Source organism: Microtus pennsylvanicus, chromosome 6 (assembly GCF_037038515.1).
Source record: "Microtus pennsylvanicus isolate mMicPen1 chromosome 6, mMicPen1.hap1, whole genome shotgun sequence".
In the NCBI taxonomy this organism is placed as follows: Eukaryota; Metazoa; Chordata; class Mammalia; order Rodentia; family Cricetidae; genus Microtus; species Microtus pennsylvanicus.
The window spans coordinates 72,193,396-72,210,055 of NC_134584.1; the positions used below are offsets into that span (position 1 = coordinate 72,193,396).

Here is a 16,660-nt window from a genome sequence, read left to right on the forward strand (position 1 = left end):
CTCCTCTCTGGGTCTGAGGGGAGCCGCTCCTCTCTGGGTCTGAGGGGAGCCGCTCCTCTCTGGGTCTGAGGGGAGCCGCTCCTCTCTCGGGCTGAGGGGAGCCGCTCCTCTCTGGGTCTGAGGGGAGCCGCTCCTCTCTGGGGCTGAGGGGAGCCGCTCCTCTCTGGGTCTGAGGGGAGCCGCTCCTCTCTGGGTCTGAGGGGAGCCGCTCCTCTCTGGGTCTGAGGGGAGCCGCTCCTCTCTGGGGCTGAGGGGAGCCGCTCCTCTCTCGGGCTGAGGGGAGCCGCTCCTCTCTGGGTCTGAGGGGAGCCGCTCCTCTCTGGGGCTGAGGGGAGCCGCTCCTCTCTGGGTCTGAGGGGAGCCGCTCCTCTCTGGGTCTGAGGGGAGCCGCTCCTCTCTGGGGCTGAGGGGAGCCGCTCCTCTCTGGGGCTGAGGGGAGCCGCTCCTCTCTGGGTCTGAGGGGAGCCGCTCCTCTCTCGGGCTGAGGGGAGCCAGCTGACTGACTACTAGAGCACGCACACTTCAGGACTTGCTCTCAAGAACTCTGGAGTTTAAAAAAGATTACAAATTTACTTTTTCATATTATTTGTAAAATGGCTACAAAAGCTTTATTGTGAGAAGCAACCCTATTCTACCCATGCAAATGTAAAACAATGGTCTGTGCTGGGTGGCAGCGGCACATGCCTTTAATCTCAGCACTTGGAGGCGGAGGCAGGTGGCAGGGCAGCCTGGTCTACAGAGCAAGATCCAGGGCAGCCAAGGCTACACAGAGAAACTCTGTGTAGGAAAGAAAAAATAAGCAAACAAACATACAAAAAACAACTAAGGAATGAGGACCAAGTCAGAGATGTCATGTCTTTTAGGTTAAAAGCAGATCAAGGAGTACTGGAAAGTTACACCCCTAACTAAAGAACTTCAACTTCTCTAAATAAATGGAACGAAAGGAAAAGCAAAGGATGATTAAAACTATAGGTTTTAATTTACTTGTTTTTATTTTGTCAAGATGGAATCTTACTGCTGGGTGGTCTGTAACTCACCACCCACCCACCTCCGCCTCCCAAGTGCTGGGAGTAAAGGCGCGCGCACCACACCCAGCAGATACAGTACAGTTTGAGAAAATGCTGTTCTCGCTGCCTCCTCCTGTTGTCTTCAGTTCTGACTGTATTCCACACCACGATTACTGTGATGACAGCTTCTCATTCAGTTCCAGTGTCCTTTTATCACTGTGGGTTTCAGCATTCTTCACCAACACCTGCGAGGTCACAGACAGAGAGGGTGACACTAACCATAGCGGTGCAGTTACTAAAGCTAACGAGTAAGCATTGTTTATTAGAAAAAATGGCGACCTGGACTGTTATAATTACCGACTGTGCACAAAGTTAAGGCTTACACTCCTGTCTCCTGTAAACCCTGACCCCACCTGAGCCTGCTCTATACAGGACTGTCCTGATGGCATCACCCTGTTTAGAGCCATGCACACTATCTAAGCTCTAGGCTGGAAGGAGCAATTCCACCAAATGTTCAGTTGTTTCTGCTTGCCTGGTGTCAAGTACTGGGAAGCAGTGGACTGCTCTCCTCGCAAACTAACGAGAGAGTGTACGGCACATCAGGTTCTGCCTGATGACACAGGACTCCTGGTCGGAGACTCACTGACTGCACTGCTACTGGTACAGCCGTGGCCCGGAGACTGACACACTGACTCCATGCCCTGTGTCCTCTCAGCCTCTCAGGGCAGTGATGTGGATGGGTACAGACAGCTTCCACCTGCACAGCGAGATGCACTATGAGAGGAGCTTAATCTAGTGGGAGACACTACCTCACTACCTGTTCCCCATACACCAGAAGAAAGACTACCTGAAAGAAAGAGCAGTCGGGACCCTATTCACGAGAGGTTCAGAAATGCAAAGGACACTTGATAAACCTGCAAATTTTGCTACGTAAGGATTTTGAATTAGCCCCTCTCAATGATAAACCTCTGTATATCTGGTAAGTGACTTTTATATTTATCGTGATCACAGGTCACAGAAAAATACTACCTTTTTGACACTTTCCTTAACATTTTACCCTTCTCTTCCACTTAAGAAACCTCGTAAAACTACGCTGATTAATAGATATGTGAGAATAACTTTTAATCTAAACTTGTCAACATGGTTAATATGCAGTCATAATATTTAAATGGCTATGAGAAGGTTTATTCTAGAGCCAAATATGAGTGACGATGCCCACTTACTCAGATTTAGGTTACCTTAAATTACATGTCTCAACATGGCTAACAATTTCATGCTATTTTTACAGTAACAGACCAAAGAAAGTCATAAATAAAGACACTTTTAAAATCCATTGATGGAAGTATAAAATCCGTTGATGGAAGTATAAATACAGAGTGGGTGAATTTGTATATAGATGTATAAATTCTATTTACTATTATACATATGGGGTGGGTGAATATGGACACGTATGTGGATGTATAAATTCTATTTACTGTTATACATACAGGATGGGGGAATGTGGACACATATGTAGATGTATAAATTCTATTTACCGTTATACATATGGGGTGGGGGAATGTGGACACGTATGTAGATGTATAAATTCTATTTACTGTTATACATATGGGGTGGGGGAATGTGGACACGTATGTAGATGTATAAATTCTATTTACTGTTATACATATGGGGTGGGGGAATGTGCATACGTATGTGGATGTCCTCCCACAGTGGGCTGCAGGATCTAAGCCAGGCCTTCACAACAGGAGTGATTACTTGATATGAAATTCTTTAGAAAATAGCCCACAACTGGTCTTGATAGAGGAGTTTTAAACCAATGCTCTCCACTCTCAGTGGCAATGCTGAAGCAGGCATGGGCAGCCTGTTTATACTGGGTTTCATGGTCTGAGTTGATGAGGATGACTGACCAGGTCTCTTCCCTAAGGAACAGGTTCCACTGAGATACGAACTCGAATCACTGGATTCAGAGTCCAGAGCGTTAACCATTACACCACGGAAGCTGGTAGACAGTAATTTGGACTTTGGATTCTAAATGGTTACTCAAAGAAAACTTAGTATGGCTTCCTGTTGAATCTACACTTAACTATTTTTAAGTAAAGCATTAATACCATGGCTTTTCATGCCAAAGAATCTTAGTTTTTCACTATTATAATGCCAAGGTAAGAATTCTATAACAAATGTATGTAAAACACTAACTAACCACATATTAAACCTTCAAACCAAGTAAATAACTATTTCTCTACTCTCCGCAATGCAACATTAATCGTAGTATTTTGGCCAAAGAAATTTATATTCATCTGTTAAAATTTCACTAATAGTAGGGTAAGTTTGAAAAGATAACTCTAGTATTTTAATGAAGTTAACAGCTTACATCAATGAGCTCCTGGTCATTTTTCGCATAGAGGTGTCTTAAGAGGTACCAACGTGCCGTTGATACAATTGAGTTGGGATAGCCAGACTGGTACACTACTCTCTCCAAGAGTCGCCGCGTCTCTCTAGAAGAAAGACATTTACAATTATTTCAAAGTCTTTAAGTTATTATGATGGATTTTATATACTAATCTCATACATATATTACCTTTCTCATTCATTTGAAAATCTTATCTGATTACTTTATTATTTTATTCTGATAAGAAAAGTAATAGTTATTATTTATTAAATGTTTACTATGCACAAAGCACTAATAGACTTAGTCATACTTAATATTCATAAACTTATTGCTGTTATTCTTACTGCAGACATGCAAATTGAAGCTAACTTGACATACAATGGAGAGAAGATTCTAAATTACATGAGCATCTCTGGGTGTTTACCCTGTAATCGTTTTTGACAGTTACAGAAAAATCAGCCAGGCACAATGGTGAAGGCAGAATGCTCACAAGATCCAAGGTAGCTTGGGCTATGCAGTAAGACCCTATCTCAAATTCTAGAAAATTCATGGGAGAAAAATAATTCTTACAGAACTAACCAACTAACTAACCAACCAAACAACTAAACAACTATTAACACAGCCATGCTACATTGGAACAACAAATATTTATTATCTGATAACAGGCCACATGTGTAAAATCAAGTTTTTAGCATCTTCAAGGAGATGTACAATATGTGAATTCAACTCATAATTAAAATGATTTACAGTTATGTTCTGACTTCTTTCTCTCCTAACTTACTAACATTTATGACCCCCAAAACTCCTTAGTGGTAGAAATAACATAAAACAACTCATTTTAGAAGTGCTAAGTAGAAGGATCATATAAATAGCAATTAGTTTGAGTAGGACTAAGGAAGTCCCATGCTCGGTTACATCACAATCACAGCTTCCGCCGAGACTGTACTCGGGCGAATAGTGAAAATGACAACAATGATAAGAAGTCCAGACAAATGAGAACAGCAGTGCCCCAGTGCATGAGGTGTTTACAGACAGAACATTTCTCTGGGAAACTGTACTCCCTGCCAGGGGAAAATTACAAATAATGCCAGAATTGCTGAATAGCGGCAGGATCTTAATCCATCCTTCCGTCTTATTTTGTGAGGGTTGGCTTTTTGAGGGGGCATATTTATATATATATTGAGCTCTATTTCTATAATACCTAATCTGTATCCAGTGTCAGTATTGTTTATCCCTAAATCATTATTTCATTTAGAATTGACTTATTAGAACCATGTTACTTTTAAAATTTTTAAATACTTTCCACCCACACATATGACTTGTAAGTAATGTTCTTCATGTTTGTGACCCTCCACCCCAACCTCTAATAATATTATCAAAACTTTTGTTTTTAATTTGAATAGCCTTTGACTTTTCCAGACACAAAAACATTGTTCACAAATAGCCTTGGTTTCCAAAATTTGCTAATTTTTCCAGTTTGTTAAATTAGCGAAACTTCTATTAATATAACCTTCAGCCAGGGTCACTCTGATTTTTGTCTGCCTCTAGAACCGATACTACACTGCTGGCTCACCCTAAAATAGAAGAGAATAAAAAACCCCAAGGGCATCTTCACATGACATGCTGCCATGCCAAACTTCTCATATTTATATCTATGCATCATTTTTTGTTAAACAAACATGAAATGTTTTCTTCCTCACTGCAATACAAAATGAGATGTTCCTGGAGTAATGAGACATGAATATTCCAAAGCTTATTTTACTAGTTTATCTCATTATAAATCCTCCCTTGATCATTTCCTAGGAGGTTTACAGCGAAGTAGGGGTTCCAAGCTAATAAAAAATAGATTTCTTATACCTTGCTCCCATCTTACGGTTGAACTGTAACAAAGCTTGCAAGAAGACAGCCAGCGGAGAGAAGCAAACTTTCAAGGCCTCACTTGTGGCTTCTTGAAGCAAGGACGACCAGTGATCACCAGAAACATTAGCCTAGAAAGCGCAGAATAAACATTAACTCTCACTAAGGATTCCTGTCTTGTCTATCATCATACAAATACTAAGGAACAAAATTGTAATTACTAAAAATGATCTGGGATCTGTCCCTGCCCTTAAGAATTGACAAAACAGTGTACACTAAGATAAGGGAAGAGCTCAAAAAGAAAACATTATTTAATAACACGAAAGCATTGTTAAAAGAAAAATATGCATTATAGATGACAACTCTATTAGCAAGTAATCTTTTCTTTAGTCTATCGAATTTAACATGACCAAACTTTTAACAACGGTGTGGTGGTTTGAACAGAAATGCCCGCTATAGGCTCCTAGCTTTGAATGCTTGGTCACTGGGTGGTGGTACCATTAGGAGGTATAACCCTGTTGGAGGAAGTGTGTCACTGAGGTAGGCTTTGAGATTTTAAATGCCCAAGTAGCTTCAGTGTCTCTTGCTCTGCCTGCTCCCTGCAGATCAAGATGTAGAACTCTCAGCTACCTCTCCAGCACCACATCTGCCTGCACACTGCCATGCTTCCCACCATGATGACAATGGATGAAACCTTTGAAACTGTAAGCCAGCTCCAATTAAACGCTTTCCTTTATAAGAGTCGCCATGGTCATAGTGTCTCTTTGCAGCAGCAAAACAATGACTAAGACAGAGGGAAATGGAATATGTTGCTTTTTAAAAATCATCTGAGAAGAAAATATGAAATTTAATAAAGTCATAATATAAACACACAAAGTAGATGAGGGAAGAATTAAACCAAAGTTATTAATACTGAAAATAAAGTAGTGCCATTGCATGGGAGGAAAATGCATGTATATTCCTTCAGTTATGAACAGGTTTTAGAAAAATACTGATTCAATAGTAGCATAAACTTGCTAAGAAACAGTAAGGGAAATTAAGCAGTAACAAAACTAGATAAGAAGAAAAATTACTGTTTTCCCTGGGGCTGGGGCTGTAACTCCATGGTAGTGTGTCTGACTATGAGACATGAAGCTCTGGGGTTCATGCCCAGCACTGCGTAGATGAGACAAGCATGCCTGTTATCTAGCAGGTGGATTTTATGTAACTCCATGGTAGTGTGTTTGACTATGAGACATGAAGCTCTGGGGTTCATGCCCAGCACTGCGTAGATGAGACAAGCATGCCTGTTATCTAGCAGGTGGATTTTATGTAACTCCATGGTAGTGTGTTTGACTATGAGACATGAAGCTCTGGGGTTCATGCCCAGCACTGCGTAGATGAGACAAGCATGCCTGTTATCTAGCAGGTGGATTTTATGTAACTCCATGGTAGTGTGTCTGACTATGAGACATGAAGCTCTGGGGTTCATGCCCAGCACTGCGTAAACGAGACAAGCATGCCTGTTATCTAGCAGGTGGATTTTATGTAACTCCATGGTAGTGTGTCTGACTATGAGACATGAAGCTCTGGGGTTCATGCCCAGCACTGCGTAGATGAGACAAGCATGCCTGTTATCTAGCAGGTGGATTTTATGCAGGGAGCTTAAAGGTGGAAAGTAATTCTCATAAGACTCCACCTCAAAAACAGTCTCAGCAAAATCCCTGCTCCCCTGGCTCTTAGAATTTTTCTGCCTGACCTTCTAAAATAATCCCGATCCTTAGATGTGGGAACTGTATTTTAGATGAAGCAACACTACAGGGGTGGAAGGTGGGGCACACAAAAGATTAAAAGGAAGAGAAGGGAGGAATTATACAATCATAACTTCCAAAAATAAAAGTACTAAAAAGGAAAACAAAACGCAAAATCTTTACATTGTTCTAAGATTTCCTAATTACTAGTATCCATAATATGCATTTTAAAAGTCAAAATAGTTTATTTCACATTTTCATATAACCATATAAAAACAAATACATATAGTAAGTATAACAATCTACAGATTCAATGCAATCCCCATCAAAACCCCAACACAATTCTTCACAGACCTCAAAAGAACAATACTCAACTTCATATAGAAAAACAAAAAACCCCAGGATAGACAAAACAATCCTATACAATAAAGGAATTTGTGGAGGCATCACCATCCCTGACATCAAGCTCTACTATAGAGCTACAGTAATGAAAACAGCCTGGTATTGGCATAAAAACAGACAGGTTGACCAATGGAATTGAATCAAAGATCCAGATATTAATCCATACACGTATGAACACCTGATTTTTTGACAAAGAAGCTAAAATTATACAATGAAAAAAAGAAAGCATCTTCAACAAATGGTGCTGGCATAACTAGATGTCAACATATAAAAGAATGTAAATAGATCCCCACGCGCAAATGGATCAAAGACCTCAAAATAATTCCACCCACACTGAACCTGATAGAAGAGAAAATGGGAAGTAGCCTTGAATGCATGGGCACAGGAGACCACTTTCTAAATATAACACCAGTAGCAAGGACACTGAGAGAAACAATTAATAATGAAACCTCCTGAAACTGAAAAGCTTCTGCAAGGCAAAGGACACAGTCAGTAAGACAAAACGGCAGCCTACTGAATGGGAGAAAATATTCACCAACCCTACATCAGTCAGAGGACTGGGCTCCAAAATATATAAAGAATTCAAGAAACTAGATACTAAAATACCGAATGATCCAATTAAAAACTGGGGTACAAATCGAAACAGAATTCTCAACAGAAGAATCTCAAATGACCGAAAGACACTTAAGGAATTGCTCAACATCCTTAACAATCAGGGAAATGCAAATCAAATGACTCTGAGATACCGTCTTACTGAAAAGTTTCTCAACCAAAGCAATAATCTGAATCAGATCAAATCAAACAAAACTAGAAAAGCCCAGGTTTTTTTTTTTTTTTCGAGACAGGGTTTCTCTGTAGCTTTTGGTTCCTGTCCTGGAACTAGCTCTTGTAGACCAGGCTGGCCTCGAACTCACAGAGATCCGCCTGCCTCTGCCTCCCGAGTGCTGGGATTAAAGGTGTGCGCCACCACCGCCCGGTGAAAAGCCCAGGTTTAATGGATACAATCGCACATGGATGGCTTTCCAGTCCCCCAGAGAGGAGACAGGAGAGGAAGACCAGAAAACCAAGTGTTTGTTCTCTGAGGGGCAGTTTAAATACCCTGTGGGAGTGGTCTTGGGCATCTCTGGGGAGGGGTCATCGTTTGGAAGGCTTTCTTGGGGGTGGAGTCTGGACTGAGGCCACTCTTGGGGAGGGAGTATGGAGTGGAGCCTCCATCCGAACATTCCGGAGTCTTTGGGTATGTGGATGCCAGGAGCTGGAGTCATGCTTCCACCCAAACACTCACACCAGTCAGAATGGCTAAGACCAAAAACACCAATGGTAGCTTATGCTGGTGGGAGTGCAAACTTATACAGCCACTTTGGAAATAAGTATGGCTGTTTCTCAGAAAATTGGGAATAAGTCTACATCAAGACTCAGCAATACCACTCTTTGGCATATACTCAAAAGGTGTTCAACAAATGTATTACAAAGACATTTGTTCAACTATGTTCATAGCAGCATTATTTTTAATAGCCAGAATTTGGAAACAATCTAGATGCCCCTCAATGAAAGAATGGATAAAGAAAGTGTGGCACATCTACACATTAGAGTACTACTCAGAGTTAAAAAACAATGGCATCTTGAAATTTGCATGCACATGGATGGAACTAGAAAAAACAATCCTCAGTAAGGTAACCCGACCCGGAAAGAAGAAGGCTGTATGTACTGACTCATAAGTGGATATTAAATGTAAAGCAAAGGATAACTAGCTTATAGTTCATGAACCCAGAGAAGCTAGGTAACACGGAGAACCTTAACATAACCATACATGGATCTCCCTGGGAAGGGGAAATAGACAAGATCTCCTGAGAATATTGGTAATGTGGGGATGGGATGAAAAGGGAGGGTGGAAAGGGGGGAGGAGAAAGAGGAAGAAGGAGAAGAACATGAGGGAACAGGATGATCTAGATGGGGGAAGGACAAAGAGGGAGAACCAGAAAAGAGATATCTTAGTTGAGGTAGTCATTATGGGGCTACCAAGAAACCTGGCACTAAGGAAATTCCTAGGAATCCACAAGGATGACCCCACCTAAGACCCTAAGCAATAGTGGAGAGGGTGTCTGAAGTGGCCTTCCCTTGCAATCAGTTTGATGACTACCTTAATTGTCATCACAGAATCTTCATCTAGCAACTGATGGAAGCAGGTACAGAGATCTACAACAGAGCACTGGGCTGAGCTCCCAAAGTCCAGTTGAAGAGAGGGAGAAATGATCATATGAGAAAAGGGGTCAAGACCTTGATGGGGATACCCACTGAAACAGATGATCTGAGCTAATGGGAGCTCAATGACTCTAGACTGACAGTGGGGGAACCAGCATAGGACCAAACTAGGCTCTCTGAATATGGGTGACAGTTGTATGGCTGGGGAGGGGGGGCAACGGCAGTGCAGCCATGATTTACCCCTGATGTTTGAACTGTCCTTTTGGAGCCCATTCTCTTTGGAGGCACACTTTGCTCAGTCTAAATATAATAGGGAGGGCCTTGGGCCTGCCTCAGAGGGATGTGCTAGATTTTCTTGCCTCCCCATGGGAAGCCTTATTCTCTCTGAGGAATGGGTGGGGGGTGGAGAGGGAGGAGAAACTAGGATTAATATTTAAAATTTCAATTAAATAATGAAAAAAAGAAAATAGGATATCAAGTGATAGAAGTCTCTAGAAATACCCTGAGGAATATCAAATTGAATTAAGAAAAGAAAAAGTTAAATGTTGGCATCTTTGTCACAATAAGTAACAGACTTTGAATTATTAAGTTACCAAGAATACACCTGTTATAACTCAATTTGTAAAATTACATTCTTAGATTGTCTCTAAACAATTAAGAAATTCTCTTGTAGTCTGTGGGAGGCTATTGCTCTACATTCCTCTGGAGGTCAAGGTACAAAGTCCACAAGAGACCACCACAAAAGATAATGACGCACTGGGAAAATGGCACAGAGTATCGCTATGTGAAAGGTTCCGTATTCACAAAGGAAAAGGGGTTTTGAAGAAATCAAGTTTTCATGATCACAACTGTAACACACTCACCATGCACACATCCAATGCAAGCAGTGCTAGCTTCAACAGACTCGAGAGCTTCCCACTCCAGCTGCCCTGTTGGGATGCCACTTGTAGACTCTTTCTGTAGCACATCTCTGCAGCACCCATCATTCCTTGGGACTGATACACCTGTGCCAGCCACTAAGGGACAGAAAGCAAGAAAGATGCAAACATTTGAGTTCTGTACAGAGTCTGGTTCCTCACTTCCAACAAATTCACTCAACTCTAATGAATTTAATTTTTAATTCAATTATTGGTATGTTCTGTGTCCCCCAAAAGAAAGAGGGTAATCACATTGTTTATTCTGCCAGCAACAGTTTCCTGGCCATATCATGCTGAAGTCTAAAGCGTATCCCACGATGCCAAATCAAGAATATTAAATTACAATGCAAAAATTGAATAAACTATATAATCAAAAGCAAGTTTGTGCAGCTATTCAACAATGTAGCCTTTAAGCCAGAAAAGGCAAAATATGAAGTTGATACTGTAACAGCATTCCTTCCACATAAGCAAGTCTTCATGTGCAAATCCAAAACAACACAGAATTCACGGGGAAAGGCTGACAGAGACCAATAGTAGACAAGTTCAGAGTGACAGGTGATTTTAACATGCCCTATTTCAACAAGCATATTAAGAAACAGAAGACATAAAAATTCAGTAAGGAGACAAAAGTTACAAACAATTACAAGTGTTGTTTACATTACCTCCTTAACAAATACTGTCAACAACTGCAGAACACATTTTACAACTCTACATGAAAATTTTACCATATTTGACTTTATTCTGGATTAAAAAACAAATCTGAAACCAGACATGTTGGCTTGTGATATAATCCAAACACTCTGAAAGTCAAGGCAGGTGGATCACAAGTTCCAGGACTCCCAGACTACTAACTACTGAGTTCTTGTCCCAAAAATTATCACAGAAAGTACATTTCAAAAGAATAGTCAGTGACTTGACACTATAAAATTATGTTCTAAATAAATAGAATGCTTGAAATCATTAATAGAAAAGTACCTAGAATCATCTCATATTATAAATTTTTCAAGATACTTCATATAAAAAGCAAGATAAAGAAATCCCAATGACAATTAAAGAGCATTTCGAAACAAACGACAATAGAAACGCTACACTAGAATGCAAATTAGACGGTGCTGCCGGAGCAGCAGGCAAAGCACTCCTGATGCAGACCAGAGTTCAGATCCTGAGAGTCCACAGAAGGAGTCAGGTGGGAACCGTAGCCACTTGTAATCCCAAGGTCCAAGAAATGAGACAAAAATACTCAGGCGTGCCAGAGGAGCCAAGATGGTGAGCTCTGGATTCAATGAGAGACACTGAGTCTCTGAGAAAGACACCCAATACTAATCTCAGGCTCTACATTCATGCACACACACATGTGCATCTACACACACATGAAACTACTACACATACAAACACACCTGAAAAAAATGAAAGAAAAATACATATTACAATAATAAAATCTGCCTCAAGAAGCTATGGCAGAAAATAGAAACTAAAATGAAACAAACAGCAAAGAAATAGCAAAAAGAAGAAATTAGTTTTTAGAAAATAAAGAACAAAGAAATAAGAACATAGATAAAATATTTAGCAAAGACCTCACAGGAATAATTACAAGCTAATTTCTCTTATGACTCCAAAGTCAAAAGTTCTACACCTGAGAACTGGAGATGGCTCAGCAGTTAAGAGCACTTGCTGCTCTTGCAGAGGACCTGGTTTCAATTCCTAGCACTCACACAGCAGCCTCTGGACTGGGGCTCCAATGCCCTCTTCTGGCCTTAGCAGTGCCAGGTACACATAAACCAAGTAAAACACCCATATATAGAAACAGTTCTTAAAAATCCTAAACATGATATTTGCAAAATGGCATCATCATTACATTACATTAATATATCACGATCAAGTGGGACTTAAAAGATTTCTTATTTTTCCTTTCCTGTGTGTATGTGTATTACATGCATGTGTTAATGGGGTGTGTACACACAGAAACCCGAAATTGATGCTGTATGCATGCATGTGGTCATGGGGTGGGTATACACATAGGAACCTGAGATTGATGTCAAGTGTCCCCTTTCAGCACCCTCTACCTTCTCTGCTGAGCCAGGGCCTTTCACTGAACGTGGAGTGCAATGAATGTGTGTGTTGAGGATCCTAGCTGAGTTCTCATGCTCGCACAGAAGCACTGCACCTACTGAGCCATCTCCCCAGATCAAGGTTCATTCACAGTAAGGAAAATAACAAACGAAAACTAAAACAAAACTCCCACCAAATTCAAAATCTGCTAAATTCAACCATCAATATTAAAAGCTGGCATAAAAATAGCATCAAGAGAATGCTAATAGGAGCCACAGCTGTAATGGTTATATACAATGCAGTCACATTCATAAAATTTGATAAATTACAGTGATTCATTATAAATGCTTTATATATCTCATTAATCTCATTTAAAAACCAATTTAAAATGTACAAAATGGTGCTTCAAATAACAGAAAGGTCAACAGCATTTGAGGAGCTGTTCAGCATCATCAGTCATCAGGTAAATGAAAGTTAAACCACGAAAAGATAGTATTACATGTCTAAGATAGAGAAGTACAATCAGCAACACCATTTCATATGAGATGCTCATTTGGGTGCAAACTGGTACACACATATGTAAGACCCCTAGGACACTAACAGTTCCACTATACACAATAATACAAAATAGCAACAAATGAGATGACTAAACATTCTAGCCACATGAAGCAAAATGAATCTCCCATATATAATATTTAGTGAATATAGACAGATACAAATGAGGATTCCATTTATATGGAGTTCAAAACCAGGCAAAGTTACACAGAAATATGGGAGTCAGAATTACAGCTTCTCTTTTCTGGGAATTTGGGAGAGGAAATGAACTTAAAAGGCACCAGGGAGGTGGGAACTTATATAGATGGTGGTCACACAGGCATACACACATGTGACTGGGACCTACTATTCCATGTGAACAGATGAGAAAATACATGTGCACACATGTGCACACTTTCTTAAGACTTTGTTACACCATTTCACCTTCGATTTCCCATTTTAATTCAACAAGGTTCCCTAACTTACCTTAGGACTTAAGTGTCTAGATCTCAAATGAAAACTTCTATAAGAGGGGGGAAGAAACATCTTTATTCAAGAATTAGAAACTTAGCCTGCATACTCCAAAATATTTTATGACATTATTTAATTTTCTTATTTATAGATTATAAAATAAAACATTTTATGACATTATTAATTTTCTTATTTATAGCTTATAAAAAGCTTGATATAAAGAAAGGTAAGAATGAAGACTGTGCCATAGTGAAATGAATGTTTAGGCAAGCTATATTCAAATTTTATCTTTTTAACACCTTCCTGGACAATGGAAGAACTAACAATCTGAATTCAATCAACATGTGCTTCTCTGTATTTTATTAAGAAAAATTAAAGTGACTACTATGTACTTTTTATAAAGGTCATCCATATGAATGAAAAGAACAGATAAGCTGCTAATGAAAACTTCTAGCTCTAAAATAGCCATTTTAATTTTAGATTATCACAGAATTGTCATTAAAATTTTAGATATTCATAAAGTAGCTGGAGAAAACATACTCCTTTTAAAGGCTGAATTAACACACATGCATACACATAACACTCAAAATTGTGATACATGTTGTGGTAGTTTGAATATAATTGCCCCCATAAACTCTATCAGGAGATATGACTTTGCAGCTATTGATAAGGCCCTGTTAGAGAAAGTGTGCCAATGTGGGTGGGCTTTAAGGTCTCATATATGCTCAAATCACGCCCAGTGTCCGAGATCACCTCCTGTTGCCTGCCAATAAAGATGTAGGACTCCCAGCTCCAGAACCACAGCTCCCTGCACACCAACATGCTCTCTTCCATGACAATGGAGGAAACCTCTGAAGCTGTAAGCCACCCAATTAAATGCTTTCTTTATAAGAGTTGCTATGGTCATGGTTTCTCTTCCAAGCAACAGACACCTTAACTAAAGCATTTAATGGTTAATCTTAACTGCCAATTTGCAATTTCAAATTACTATATAAATAAACCTCGGGCATTTCTGCCAGGGAGTATCTAGACTGGGTTAATTGATATGGGTATACCCAATCTAGAGTCTTAGTCAGGGTTTCTACTACTGTGATGGAACATCATAACCAAAAAGCAAGCTGGGGAGAAAAGGGTTTATTTGGTTTACACTTCCACACCACTGTTCATCACCCAAGGAAGTCAGGACAGGAATTAAAATAGGGCAGGAATGTGGAGATAGGAGTTGATGCAGAGGCTATGGAGGGGTATCGCTTACTGGCTTGCTCAACCTGTTTTCTTTTTTTAAATTTTATTTTTATTGAACTCTACAGTTTTTTCTGCTCCCCTCCCTTTCAACCCTGTCTCATGGTCCCTATGCTCCCAATTTACTCAGGAGATTTTGTCTTTTTCTACTTCCTATGTAGATTAGATCCATGTATGTCTCTCTTAGGGTCCTCATTGTCTAGATTCTCCGGGATTGTGATTTGTAGGCTAGTTTTCTTTGCTTTATGTTTAAAAACCACTTATGAGTGAGCATATATGATAATTGTCTTTCTGGATCTGGGTTACCTCACTCAATATGATGTTTTCTAGATCCATCCACCTGCCTTCAAAAATTCAAGATGTCATTATTTTTTTCTGCTGTGTAGTACTCCATTATGTAAATGTACCACATTTTACTTATCCATTGTTCAGCTGAGGGGCATTTAGGTTGTTTCCGGGTTCTGGCTAAGACAAAACAAAGCTGCTATGAACACAGTTGAGCACATGTCCTTGTGGCATGATTAAGCATCTTTGGATATATACCCAAAAGTGGTATTGCTGGGTCGTGAGGAGGGTTGTTTCCTAATTTTCTGAGAAATCGCCACACTGACATCCAAAGGGCTGTACCAGTTTGCATTCCATCAGCAATGCAGGAGTGTTCCCTTTACCCCACAACCTCTCCAGCATAAGTTGTTTTTGATCTTGGCCATTTTTACAGGTGTAAGATGAAATCTCAGAATTGTTTTGATTTGCATTTCTCTGATGACTAAGGATGTTGAACATTTCCTTAAGTGTCTTTCAGTCATTTTAGATTCCTCTGTTGAGAGTTCTCTGTTTAGGTCTGTACTCCATTTTTTTTTATTCTTTTGATGACGAATTTGCAATGATCTGTCTCTTTAAGAGACAAGCCACACCCACCCCACCCCGTCTGCTGAGACAGGATGGTCTTCAGCTTCCAGCCTGAGTTCTCTCCCTTTTTTTCTTTCTCCCTCTTGAAGAGGCATCTTCTGCCTCTCTTTACATCTACCCTTCTGTTCCTTCCTCCTCACTCCCTCCCTCCTTCCCTCCCTCCCTCCCTCTCCTCTTCCCCTTCTCCCTTCCCCCTTCATAACCCACTGAATAAATATCCAACCTCACTTTGCATGGCATGCCTATCCATGTCTCTGTCTCTTGCCCGCTGCTGCATGTCTCCCTGCCCTGGACCTGCCACCGCCCATCCCTGCCTGGGACTGGCTGCTCTTGGGGACCGCTGCCTGCAGCCATGTGGCCTGCCCACCACATGGCCCTCTGCCACCACTTGGGGACCTGCAGCATTTTTAATAACCCACTTCACAATTTCTTGAGTTCTTTGTATATTTTGGAGATCAGACCTCTGTCTGATGTGGGGTTAGTGAAGATCTTTTCCCATTCTGTAGGTGGTTGTTTTGTCTTCTTGACTGTGTCCTTTGCTTTACAGAAGCTTCTCAGTTTCAGGAGGTCCCATTTATTGTTTCTCTCAGTGTCTGTGCTACTAGGGTTATATTTAGGAAGTGGTCTTCTGTGCCAATGCACTCAAGTGTACTTCCCATTTTCTCTTCTATGAGGTTCAGTGTGACTGGCTTTATGTTGAGGTCTTTGATCCATCTGGACTTAAGTTTCATGCATGGTGATAGATATGGATATATTTTCATTCTTCTACATGCTGATATCCAGTTATGCCAGCACCATTTGTTAAATATGCTTTCTTTTTTCCATTTGATATATTTTGCTTCTTTGTCAAAAATCAGGTGTTCAAAGGTGTGTGGTTTAACATCAATCTGCTTTCTTATAGAAGCCAGGACCACCAGTCGAAGGATGGTACCATTCACAACGGGCTGGGCC

General features: G+C 40.4%; 1 protein-coding gene across 2 annotated transcripts in view; it reads right to left on the reverse strand.

Moving 5' to 3' along the window:
- Nucleotides 1-588: 588 nt before the first annotated feature.
- The window catches only part of Skic3 (SKI3 subunit of superkiller complex), a 95,833-nt gene continuing 79,761 nt past the window's right edge, over nucleotides 589-16,660 (reverse strand). Inside the window, exons 39-42 of one of the 2 annotated variants that reach the window (XM_075976431.1) lie at nucleotides 10,451-10,603; nucleotides 5,254-5,384; nucleotides 3,379-3,502; nucleotides 589-1,252 (exon numbers count right to left, since the gene is read on the reverse strand). In XM_075976431.1, coding sequence (XP_075832546.1) covers nucleotides 1,178-1,252; nucleotides 3,379-3,502; nucleotides 5,254-5,384; nucleotides 10,451-10,603 — 483 coding nt within the window. In that variant the 3' untranslated portion in view covers nucleotides 589-1,177. The remainder of the gene's footprint in view (nucleotides 1,253-3,378; nucleotides 3,503-5,253; nucleotides 5,385-10,450; nucleotides 10,604-16,660) is intronic. The other variant, XM_075976430.1, reaches the window with a different exon arrangement.